This window comes from Echiichthys vipera, assembly GCF_963691815.1.
Source record: "Echiichthys vipera genome assembly, chromosome: 8".
NCBI lineage: Eukaryota > Metazoa > Chordata > Actinopteri > Perciformes > Trachinidae > Echiichthys > Echiichthys vipera.
Genome location: NC_139833.1, coordinates 18,039,475 through 18,052,830, shown reverse-complemented (window position 1 = coordinate 18,052,830; position 13,356 = coordinate 18,039,475). Strand labels below are relative to the sequence as shown.

The following is a 13,356-nucleotide window of genomic DNA, read 5'->3' as shown; positions in this document are numbered from 1 at the left end:
CCCTTCTTCCCTTCTTCCCTCTTCTCCTTCTCCCCCCTTTCTCTGCTGTTTGTTCCTGCCCTCCACCCGTGGTGGAGCCTATTTTCAACCTGGAAATCCCACATACCAGAAGGACTGTGTGGTCCTGCTGCATTGTACTGTATGTGTCACAAATAGACATGCACGCTAACACACACATGCAGAAGAAGATATACAAACTTCCACCCACATGCCCACATGCCCACATACACATCAACACACACACACACTCTGTGTTATTCTCACTTCTCCAGAGCTCGCCATTCTCCCAGTACCCGAGCAGCTTGACATTTTGGTTGTCCAAACACCAGGGCCGGACTCTGTTGTTTTCATTTTTTTTCTTTGTTTGCTTTCAATTGATGTCGATAACCATCCGCTCAGTGGGCTGTCACAGGAAGGTTCCTTCTTCCTTCCTTTCCAGGGAATCTTAGTGTCAGGGCAGAGGCCGCCGCGTGCTTGTACACCCCCCCCGATCTTTGTGCTGAGCCAAGATAGTGCCGGATGCAAGCTATTCTAAAGGTGCCAATCAAAAATCAAGGCAGAAAGGCAAACAGCAGGCTGTATGAAAGGGGGACTGGATAAATATAATCCTTTAGACAGAGATGTTGTCTTATGGGGTGATTCATAGACTTTTGTGTATTATTGAAGATACAGAAGAATTCCAGCAGTTTGAGAAAGAGCTCTTCTCGCTGTGTGAAATAGTTTGTGAGTATGGGCGCTGTTCAGTCCCGCAGTCTTGTTTACACTGACTTTATTGGGCTCCAGTGTGTAGAAGGGGAGAGGAGAGGAGAGAAGGGGTCACCCACTTTAACCTCACTGAAGTGTCTTCCCTTTGAGCTTTACCATATTAGTCGACTTCCCCTCGCGCTCTCGCCTCTCGACTCGCTCCGCTGACTGCTGTGTCAAAAAGAAGACGGATGGATAGAGGCGACAGAGACAGAGAGGAAACCAGAGAAAGTCAAGGAAGGAAGATAAAGACTGGGGAATGAGAGGATTATGGTCCAGTTGGAGAGAGGTGGATTAAGAGGGAGTTGTAGAGGTGGAAGGATAACTTTCAGGAGCAGAGAAAGAGAGCCGAGCCGCCTGCTGTGGCAGTTATGTAGCCCCGCGCAGCCTCCTGCCAGTTGTCTCCCCTCATTTCAGTGACAGGACTAGACCAAAAATGAAGAAGGATTCGTATTTCCACAGAGATAGTTTCATTGCATTGCTCCAGAGAAGTGTCATCTATTTAAGATGGACAACCTATACGCTTATTAAACTATCATGGAGTATGATATGTGGACAATGAATTAAAAGGCTGTGACACATACGCAGAGGCAACAGCCACGTTTTCAGTGAATGATTTCCACCACTACTACTTTCCTCCTGCTCCGACTAACTCACTTACCGGCAGAGATACAATCTAGCACCTCACAAGTATAATATAATAATTATGCAAAAACATATTTTTGCACAGCTGGCACAACGTGGAAACCCATTGATTATTTAAATCTTGAGACACAACACAGGGATTTAACTATTAACTGACCTTGTGTGCTTTTCTGACAGTGGTGAGTTGTTCTGAAAGATGCACTGGTTTTACGTATAAACTATAAAATAGCGATTTAGCCTCCGTGCTGGTGCTGGGCGATAATTCGATATGATTGTTTATCGTTTTTCACTGGAATCATATCATTGAAATCATGATGAAATCATATATCGAGATATCGTGATTGAAAAATACGTCATCAAATTGATAATCACAAGCATATACTAACTCACATTTCTGATGTGAAATATTATGAGTTTAAATCCAAAATGAAACTGAAATGATAACTGTAAACCAAATCTGTTGAGTTCATGTAGGACCCCATCACTTATTGTGAAAAAGAAGCTGATTGAGAAAATTAGCTATCAGGACCTTCAAGTGACACTGACCTATAGAACGCTTGCCTGGTGTGCATATTTTTTTCCCTTTTTCCATTCACACTCGAGCAGTTTGGAGCAGTCTTTCCTCTGAATGGGTGATAAACTGCAGTAAAGTTTCCTGTCTGTCCTCCCGTTCGCTGTGAGCTCACTTCCTCAGTGGATTTCCAAATCACTGAGGATGTTAGGAGAGCAGAGGGAATAGAGGGGTGCATTTCACCGACGGGACGACGTGCTCTGTTGGCTTTTATATGACAGGGAGTTTCAATGCCTATAAGCAAAATTACACATTTTATCACCATGATAGCGTCACAATAACCATGCGAGATGCAGTCATGAAACGTTACAGTAATTGAGATCCAAATGAAGGTTGAATTTTGAAGACTATCTGATCTACAGGTTCCAGGTGTGCACTAAATTGCTGGATGAAATCATGAATAAGTCATAGTGTGGTCTTGACCTACTCTAAATGTGTCTTGACTTTTGTTATGATTTGCACAATAAATTAAATTGAAATGAATTGAATTAAAGTAATAGTAAACATGAATGGGCTTAAAGGGCAACCCCTTTCTCTAACTCCTTTAAATGCTACATTGTTTTTCTGTTCAACCATGTATACACATGTATATTGTGAACGCTATACTGTTTATATCATTTATCTGGCGCTAAAAAGTTAAACATAGGTATTTATCTAGGTTATTTATTGGTCTGACAGCCAGACGGAAGCGTGTCACAGTAGCATGATTTCCCTCCTGCAGTAACAGGAACACAAAGAAATCTCACATTTCAATTACAGCTCCTTCAGGAGCCATTCAAGAGCACGCTAAATGACAGTCCACGCTTTCCTCCTCCTATTTCCTGTGACACACTGAGGTCACTTGGGTGTTCGTACTATAATTCCTACACATGGACTAGCAGCAGGAAAAAGTGCAGCCGTAATAAAATAAAAAGTCAAAGTGCTTTAGCAGCTGGAACAGTGACCCACATACCACCACAGACCTTCATGAATAGTTAGCCTTTAACTTTCTGCACCAGCACAATCCACTGCAACTTCAAAGTAAAGGGTGTAAATCTGCAACCTCTAACAATCTCATATCTGTTATTTACCCTTTTAACCGTTGAATATCCCCTTTTCTCTGTCAATTAAGTCAAACTGTGTCCTAAAAGATGTATAGACCAGTGACAAGCTAATCAATGGCTGGCTGTTGATTGTTAAGAAATAGTTGCAGCATCTCAAGCTTTAGTAAAAAAACAAACTAAAAAACTTGATTGTACTGGATGCACCAAACTAAGTTATGGGTGATTTTAATAATTGTGAAGTGTAGTAAGTTGTCACAACTTATGGAATGTCTGCACTTTGTTACGGATCTGTCAAGGGAGCTTATAAATCCCTTTGTTGAGCTCGACTCACACTGCCGTATCACACTTTTGTGTATTTGAGAAGAAGAAAAACGAGCTTTTAGTTCAGTTCTGGTCGGAGAAGTACCATCCATTGCCTCCAGGATTGTTGTAGCTACACAGATTGGGACTTGTTTAAAAATGTCTCTGATGATCTGAATGAACTCATAAAAGACTGTCTGTGTAGATCACCTTTTGTGACAACATGGTCATCCCCTGAACATCAATTTACATTTATCCAACTAATAAACTATGGATCTCCAAATCTGTCCAACAGCAAAATATAAGTTTTAACCAGGGGTATGTGAACCAGAACTCACCCTTTTAAACACCAAAGTTACACATTAACACAAACAAGGTAACCAGTCATGGCAGCGGTAGACCAGCATCTCCTGTGTTCTGCGAGGTAAAATAACTGTTTTTGTTAATAGGATCTGGTGACTTTGATGGGAGAAAAGGGCTGTCTGACGGCAAAGTAAAGCTTTGAAAGTGTTCTAAATAAAGCATACACTTACACAGATATAGAGTTTTTTTTCAGGCAGGCCTTTTTAGGTTGCTAAGATATATTTTGCTGCTGCTCCCGTCCATAGCAGTAAAGTCTAGCTCCAAACTGGGGGGTGTGAAAATATCCAAACTACCCTTTAATGTGTAATTATTGTTGCGCAACAGTGCGATAAAGATAAATCAACACCATAAAATAATTACTGAGCTTACTGCACGTTGTAACTCTACCCCCCCATTACTCATTCAGATTCATTCAGTCTCCGTGGCACTTTGCTGCACTAAATCAAGTTTTATTTGTCCCTGAGGTGGTGTGTGGGTGTTACTATTTCACACTTTCTGTCGTGCCCCAAACTAGACTCTGTGTGTGATGGAATTTGTCTTGAAATTATATTAACTGTGCTTAATACACACAAACACACACACATCAACTCACATAAACTGTAGCAGTGTAGTTTTAAAAGAGAATGAGTAGAGACTTGACGACACGAGGGAGAGTAGTGAGAACTTATGTTCGTCATACCTGCTCTGGTTGGGTTTCACAGTTCAGCTATGAAGACAATCTGCCATGTCAATTGATTTAGCGATAGCATAGACTGCGCTGCATGTAGTTGTTTTGTCTATATCTTAGCTCTCAGACATGTGAGGGCTGCTGTTGTTGTTTGCAAGGAAAGGGCCCCCTTCATCATGGTCAAGTGGCTGTATGACATATCAGACATCCTCTCTCTAAACTGGGCGTGAGTATGTACTTTACCTGCATCTCTGTTTTCTGAATTGTTAAACCGAAGAGTTTGACACTGATAATAATAACTAAAGGGGTCATCTAAGTAGAATTTACTGCAGTACAATTTACTGCTGACTGAAACTGAACTGAGTAAGTTCAGTCCATGGGAACCAGGAATGGAGCAGAGCATTATTTCAGGCAGAGAACTGAAAATGTGCTTGCAATAACTGATTAGCATCGGTTGCTTCATGCTTCACAATTAATCTTTACAATGTGTCTATCAGCTGAAAGGTCCGGTCATATTCATGCTGCGCTTGGCTGTACAGTGACTTGACACTTCTCTGTATTACCCTGCTGATAAGCTCCGCCGCTCCACAGCTCCACAACTCCACAGCTCCACAGCTCCACAGCTCCACAGCTCCACAGCTAAGATGTATGTATGTATCACATAGTTGATGTTAGTAATGTAGTATTTCAATGATCACATTGCTCTTCATGCTAGTACACGTTCCTTAAAAAAAGGAACCCTCTCTGTCCTGAGCTCCTCCCATCAAATGAGCACGGGCTTCATACAGTTACCTGTGCAATGAGTCGTTTGTTTCATCCCTTTCTTTTATAGTGGCATTTCTGGGAGGATTACTTCCACATTGCTAAATGTTGAATTTTTTGTTAATACGTCCAGACATTGGTGGTCTAACTGGGATCAGACCATCCATGAATAAATGCACATCCATCATGCTTACGGCTCTTTAAACGAACGGCGAGAGTCATTTACTTTACTTCTAGTGTGTATTAAGAATCTAGTATGTGGTATATTTATTAATGACTTCCTGCATTAAGGGAGCAATAGGGTTCACTCGCGAGCATTGCTCTCACTAGAACTAATGCTATTGTTTCTAACTCTGCGTGGTAACCATAGCAATCGCTCACCATTTCTCTTTTCAACATCCAACACAAACTTGATCAAAATGTATTTCTGTGTATAAACCCCACAGCACACAGCATTTTGTAACTAAGTGGATTTTAAGAAGCAATCTCAGACCTCCCAACTCCCAGTTGAAGGAGGGCCTTCAACTCTAAAAAATCCCCCTTCTACACCACAGCACCTCACCTGTATACTACACACAGACCTTAACCCCCCGACCCAGAAGGAAGCCTTGTTTGAGCACAAAAGGCACATGTAGGAGCCTTACCTTGGGTTACACAGCCTTGTCTAGGCCATCAGTCAGAGGGCTCGGAGTCAGAGAGGCAGGTCTGAACAGGTCACGGAGGAGAGGGAGATTGCAAAAGCTTAGGCGGCTCAAGTCATGCTAACGAGAATGACAGGAGTAAGATCGTACTGATTACACTGCCAGCCCAGGCAGCACTGTACCTTCCATCAGTCAGGGCGATGATATATAACAATGTAACTGTATCTCAAGGCTAAGCATTCCTTTAACACAAGACTCAGGATCATGATTCCTGGTCAAACATACAGTAACATCTCCTTCCACTGCTTTGCTGACGACATCCAGCTGTATTTCCCCCTTAAGGTTGGTGGGCGGGCTGCTCTCCATCCATTGCTTGACTGTCTTGCTGACATCAAAGCATGGATGGGTGAAAACTTCCTCAACCTTAATGAGAGCAAGACTAAGACCATTGTTTTGGCAAAACTTCTCAGACCTTTTCAAACGATGTCACCGAGGCGGATTAATGCACAGGCTGGCCTAGGCTGCAGCCTAGGGGCCTCAGGTGTGCAGGGGCCCTGAATTGGCCAGACTATTTTTTTAAATGTTTTTAATTTACCTTAGAAACATTAAAACAAAATAAGTTACTGATTGGATAGATATTGGACACATTTACCCAGTCAGCTGCCATCATGTGGCAGGGTTCATAAGGTCAGTCCCTCACTGTTACTAGACAGTACAGCTGCAAAAGTGGAGTATGAGAAAGAAAATCACAATGACAAGAACAAGGGGACCAAGATCTACTAAAGAAAATTCCTAAATTGACAGGATTTTACAAGGTTGCTGAGTCTTCTTCTGTTCTAGCAGGTTATTTTTTGATAAAGCATGATTAACAATGTGGGGGGCCCAAAGAAACAGTAGCCTAAGGGCCCCTAACCAGCTTAATCCGCCACTGCTCTAGCCACTAACATCAGGCCTTCTGTCAGATATCTGGGCGTAATTTTTGACAGTGCCTTCAAGTTCGAGCAGCAGGTCAGTGCAGTAGTTAGGAAAAGCCTTTGGACATTTGAGAACTCTAGCTAAGATCAAAGCCTACCTGCCCCAGAGTGATTTAGTGAGAGTCATCCATGCCTTCATAACATCTCAACTGGACTACTGCAACGTCACAGCTGCAGTTGGCTCATAGTTCAGTCAACCGACTCCTCACCCGTACAAAAATGCCAGATCACATCACCCTGGTCCTCACATCGCTCCACTGGCTTCCAATCCACTACCACATTGATTTTAAACTTCTACTGACTGTTTATAAATCACTCCATGGTCTGGCTCACTTGTACCTGTCTGATCTTCTCCGCCACCACACCCCCTCCAGAGCTCTACGGTCAGCTGACCCAACTGCTGTTGGAAGTGCCAAGGACCAGACATCTTTTGTCATTCCTATGTTTACTGCACTTTAGCACTTGGTGCAGTTCAGCGGTCTGTAAATGGGCTATATAAATTAAATTTGACTTGACTTGATGAATGCTGGTTATAGCTATAACCTGTTAAACATGAGAAGAACATCCAATAAATGAGAAACAAGGTCATTGCCACTTCTAAGTCTTTGTTTATAATTAGCCATGTTAGTCATGCTTTTAGAGACCTTGTGAATCATTTGGATTTGACTTTGGTTCACAGTTCACAGAGCATCTAGAGCTTTCGCAACGGTTCTGAAAAAAAAAAATCCACATCCTGTCTTTGATGCATGAATGAATGAAAGAAAACGATGGAACTTGAATGTATTTTGTCTTTCAGGAAATCCTTTTTGCACAGTGTTTTGAAGGCTGTTTGAAAGAATCCTTGAGGTTTTGGGTTATGTATCTAAAGTGGTCTGGTGTAAGAAATTTCTGTAGTTTGGCACAGTTTGCCTATTGATTCAGCTGTGGTTGTCTGTGTTGGTGGTGTAGTGTGGTCATGGCCTATTTTTGTATGGCTCAGTGGTTTCCTTATGCCCCATCCAGCACATTTGAGGTGGTTGATATAGCCACCAGCAGTGCAGCCCGGTGGAGGTGTTCCCTGGTTGAGGTTGACTGTGTTGACAGTTGTTTATGATATAGACCTGGTTACATTCAGACAGCTGATGCTCTCCTTTGGTTCCAACCTACTGTGTGATCTACAATATGGGCCTGTGAATGTTCTCATTTGTCCAGGTCATCGTTATCCCCAAAGCAATTTCAGTCAAAAGCAACTGCACTTGGTTATTTCTCTAGGAAGACGTTTCACCTCTCATCCAAGAGGCTTCATCAGTTCATGTAAGCATCTGACCAGGCTGGGACTGGTCCAACTCTACAGTATGCAGTTTACAGTATCATACTTACCAGGTTAAATCTGTCCTTTTAGTTATTGGCAGAAGGAATTCTCACCGAGTTGTTGAACAAGATGAACAAAACTTGGCGCTTGCTGTTAGGACTTGAATCAGACTGTAGTCACTAAAATGAAATTTTAGACTTGACTCTTAAAAAATAGTTAAAGCTGCACTCACCAATACTTTTACATTACGATGGATCAGATTTGAAATGTGAGGTTCATTGTGATGATGAACTGAAAAACAGTTAAGTTTAATATTGAACTGTGGCTCTATCTGTTCAGCTGTCCAGTTGATTTTAAAAACATCAGATAGAGGGAGACATTGACATGAACAAGACAGGTTGACTTGTCTGATTTGACGGTGACTATAAAACAGATTCCATGCTTCCCTGACTAATGATCCATAAGGGGGGATTCAATTTGTCCCAAAGTGCTTGTGGGGGAAAAAACTAAGCATGAATATAGTCAGTACATTTCACAGTTATGTGATACGCATGATACTATAAAAACATGACACTTATGTGTCCCAAAAGGAAAGGACGATCCTCTGGGGATCATGGATATGACTAGCATGTTTTATGGCAATGTGTTTATTAGATTTTGGTGTTTCCTTCGCATAAGTGGACATTTTGGCCCTTGAATGTTGGTTTATGTAGTTATTTGCTGTGAACCGAAAACTAACACTGCCATTCTTTTGTACGACATGTAAAAAAGTTACAAAATACATGAACACCCCCTGCCTTTGATGTCTTGTCGCAGTTCAGCCAATGAATATGTTTCCATGACTATTTGTTGCATAATTTATTTATTAACCTATCGACACATTTCTGCTTCAAGTCAGAGCCAGACTTTTGCTACAACTGTCATTAAAAATTCTGTTTTCAGTGTGATACCAGTTCCCCTGAAACCAACCTAATGGGTAGCATTGTGTGTGTTCTACAGGTATGCCCTCTTTTTACCCAATGAATCAGCTTTGTAAGTTCTGTGACGTGGAGTTGTCATCCTGTAGTGGTACAGGGACCTGCCTGTCGAACTGCTCCATCACATCCATCTGTATGGACAGCAACGAGGTCTGTGTCTCTATCTGGTAGGTACCTGAGATCAGACAGCTGCATTCATCTCTTTGATGTGATTTAGATTACAAGATAGCTCTTAATGTATACAATTGTAATCATTATATCTCTGCTCTTAGGAGGAAGAATGAGACGGTCTTCTCCATCGAAACTCTGTGTCATGACCCATCCAAGCCGCTCTATGGTGTTATGCTGGATGACTTCAACACCTCCACCTGTGTGATGAAGGAGAAGAACACAACAAGTGGGATGGCTCACTTCTGCTCCTGTACCCAGGAGGACGAGTGCAATGACAAGCTGTCATTCTCCCCTAGTGAGTACATGAAACTAACATGAGAAATATTAATTACACTAATTATAAAATACTAATACCACGCCAACGAAGAAATCGAAACAATACATACAGGGCTATTCTTTGGTGTGTCCAAAATATCTCTATGGGCTTTTTGAAAAGATTAGACGTTGTGGACAAAGTAGGCTTACATAGGCTTACTTACCTTAGACGACGTCGTTGGTTCTAACCTTAGGTAGGGGCAAACACATATCGACAGTCTTCAACGCAACACATGCATTCCGAGTGCCTGTAATTCCTCTGGTCCACAGCACATGAGCATTTGTCACTGCCACGAAAGTGAAAGATGTTCAGGCACTGTTTTGTTACAAACTGCTATGTTTCGTTCACCGTTCCGCCCTGAGTAACTTAGTGCCTGCTCTATCCCTCTTTGCTGTCATCTTCTCACCCTCGTCCCTTCCTCATTCTTCTCTGACTTTCCCTCCAACCACTGACGAGGAAATTGTGAGTGTATTTTGACATGTAGAGTAAAGCTGTTTGCACGCGTTTCAGAAGTTGTTAGGTTTTTTTTGTTTCGTTGTGGTTGCTACTGTGTTGTGGAATGATTGGATAATACACCGTCATCACAAACAGGAAGTGGAAACGTGGTGTTTGCATCACACGTAAACAACGTTCGGGGAATCCTCAGAGTGGTTACGGACATGCAGCTGGGTGTGTTTGACTGCTGCCTCTCACACTGCTGGGAAGAAAAAAATGGGTGTCTATCCCAGCCTACTTGTGTGTGTGTGTGTGTGTGTGTGTGTGTGTGTGTGTGTGTGTGTGTGTGTGTGTGTGTGTGTGTGTGTGTGTGTGAGTGTGTGTGTGTGTCTGTACGCGTGTGGTGGTGTAAACCAGCCACACTGGAGAGCTCAGACATATGGTTTCCTGTCTGTGTTTAACTCAAATCAGAAACATCTCCAGCACATGGTGAGCAGACCACATAGACACAGAACACCTCTGTACTGACTGACAGTGAGGTAGAGTCTGCTGCTATGGGGCACTTGATTTACTCTCTTTCTATTTTACAAAATCATTAAAAAAGATTATATTGTTCTTTTTCCCTCCCCACTGACTAAACTCTAACTCGTATCTGCTGTACATACAGTAGATGATGCAAATAAGGCTACACCCACACTGCTACATTTTCATTTAAAAAACATATATTTTGCTTAAGACAACTTTATTACGGAAAAGGCACCATATGAAGAAAATATACAAAACAATAAAGGTCTTAAAACTGCATTTTGAACTGGTTTAAGACAGGACCACAAGTTTAGACAATGCAGTGATTGTACTTAAATGGTGCAAATTCCCTTACAAATTAGTAATGTACTAAATGAAACCAATTAACAGACAATGAATCTGACCTCCTTAAGGTTTAGGGCCTTGAGGTAGATTTGTCAGCCTTGATGGAAATGGATTGCATTCCATTTGTGGTGCTCACAACATAGAAAACATCATTTTTTTCTAAATGCAGCAGTAGTGTGCATCAATCTCGCCCAGCTGCATGAATTATTGGAACTACTTCTCTGTGGATTATTCAGATAGAAACTGATTCTGAGAAAAGCTGTTGGGTTCGACATTTTTAAGTGTAATACTTCAATGCTGTGAGCTTGACAACTGATATCCCATTCACCTCCAAGGTATTTAGATAACACAAATCCTGGACACACAAAATCAAATATATCACGCCTACATGCCACTGAAGGTATCTGTCATTTGGGTAAACTAACCCTTCAATGTTTAATTTCATATAAATCACAAACACAATAAATTCACAGGCAAATAGCTCTTTATTACTAACAGCCAAGACACATGGGGAATGCAGCGTATGTAGGCGAAGCACAGCATTTTTTTTTTAACCAGCTACACAGACTCTGTCGGTAGCATGTGGCTGCTGCCAACTTCACTGCCAGCGTGCCTGCGTGACTTTTAATGCAGTTGGTTCTGCAAGTTTTGCAAGCTGTTCTGCATCACATTACCCTTTTGTACAATAAGGTATGTGTCTTAATCATTTTTTAAACATACTATACTTGTCTTTTAAAAGTTCTCTAAACTGAAACCTGTTTGAGTAAAAACATGCGTCATGTAGAATTTTATGCACCACTTTGAATTGTTTAAATAGTAAACTTATTAATGGTAAACTGTGAGTTGCCTTCAACACACACATCTCTCTCTCTCTCTCTCTCTCTCTCTCTCTCTCTCTCTCCCCGTCACGCACAAGTACACACGTGCACACTCAAACACAAACAAACACACACACACCCACCCCTGTTAGATTATCACACCAAATAGACCTATCCCAGACAGAATATATTTTTTTGCAAAATAAAGCAAATTATATTCGCATTTTTTACGCAAAATTATTTATATTTATATATATATATATATATATATATATATATATATATATATATATGTGTGTGTGTGTGTGTGTGTGTGTGTGTGTGTGTGTATTTGTATCCGATTACTCGATTAATCGATGGAATAATGAATAGAATACTCGATTACAAAAGGATTCGATAGCTGCAGCCCTAGTTATGTTGTCGGGTGAGCAGGTTCTCTTCCTCTTTTCAAACCTTTATTGAAACTGTATTCCAACCAACTGCTGTAGCTGATGCTGCACTCTGATCTTCCAGTTAATGATCCCTACAGTGATCAGTAAGCATGAGACACAACTCTGCATAATAACAGTATACAGATGCCTGAAGGTTGACTGTAACAGGGAGGCCCAGGAACCGAAAATGATGCTAAATTTGAAAAGTTCAGTAGCTCTATCAAATGAGTTTGTGTAAAAAATATAACATTTGTGTCTGTCAGTCTGCATCTCTCACTGAAGCACACACACACACACACACACACACACACACACACACACACACACACACACACACACACACACACACACACACACACACACACACACACACACACACACATACAGATCCCTGAGGGTAAGGGCTGTGGTTCCTTCCTCCCATTGAGGACACATGCAGCAGGAAGTTCTTGTTTGTTTATTGGACCACTGCCACTAGTTATTCCTCCACAAATGCCTCACATTGTTCTTCCCTAGCATTACATTCTTATGACATGCCTGTAATAGTCTGTGTGCAAGTGGTTTATAGCTTGAGAGTGACACTTGAGGATTCTCGTGTGTGAGCGAGTGTTATGTATCCAAACATGTGCTACAAATGTCATCGTGAGGGAGTGAACATTGTGATCCCACAGCAGCAAACACTAACAAAGGCTTGTTGGCTTTGAGGGACAGCTGAGTTGAGGCCTGCCCAGAGGTTAATCGGATAGGGAGATGTGTGCTGTGTTGTTGCTGGTGAGGGGATAAAATAGTAGATCAGAACTCCTGTTTAGCAAAGCTACTCAAAGTGTGATGCAGAGTCGAGTCTCACTTTTCTCACACAGCTGGCAGTGAAAAAGATCTGATGAACCCACTGCAGACAGAGACAGATATGTCCCTCTGAATCTGTTGGGAGACCAAAAACAGAGCCAAAAGGAAAGTGAATATTAGAATTCCACCGCATCCGGTTCCTTGTGCTGGTAGTCTACGATGCCCTTCCTAGCCCAGCAAACCTCCACGTGTGGGGGAAGAGCGAGACACCTGCCCAAAGGCCCTAGCTGATGGTCGCTATCGCTGGCGCCATGACCTGATAGTCAAAGCAGTTGCTGGGAGCATGGCCTCAGCCATCAGCACCAGCAAACACCATCATGCTCCAAAGAAGGCAATCCCCTTCATCAAAGCTTGAGAGAGACCCCAGGCATGTCCATGGACAACAACAGGCCTCCTCCACACAGATTGGCAGTTGCACGTTGTCCTGGGAAAACAGCTGAGGTTTACCCAGCACACTGCATCAACATCTCTCCGGTCAGACATGATCATTT

General features: G+C 42.0%; 1 protein-coding gene across 1 annotated transcript in view; it reads left to right on the top strand.

The window, feature by feature from the left end:
- Positions 1-13,356, top strand: part of LOC310950203 (TGF-beta receptor type-2-like) — a 38,069-nt gene that overhangs the window by 1,150 nt on the left and 23,563 nt on the right. Inside the window, exons 2-3 of the mRNA XM_083917881.1 lie at positions 9,001-9,145; positions 9,251-9,444. Coding sequence (XP_083774007.1) covers positions 9,001-9,145; positions 9,251-9,444 — 339 coding nt within the window. The remainder of the gene's footprint in view (positions 1-9,000; positions 9,146-9,250; positions 9,445-13,356) is intronic.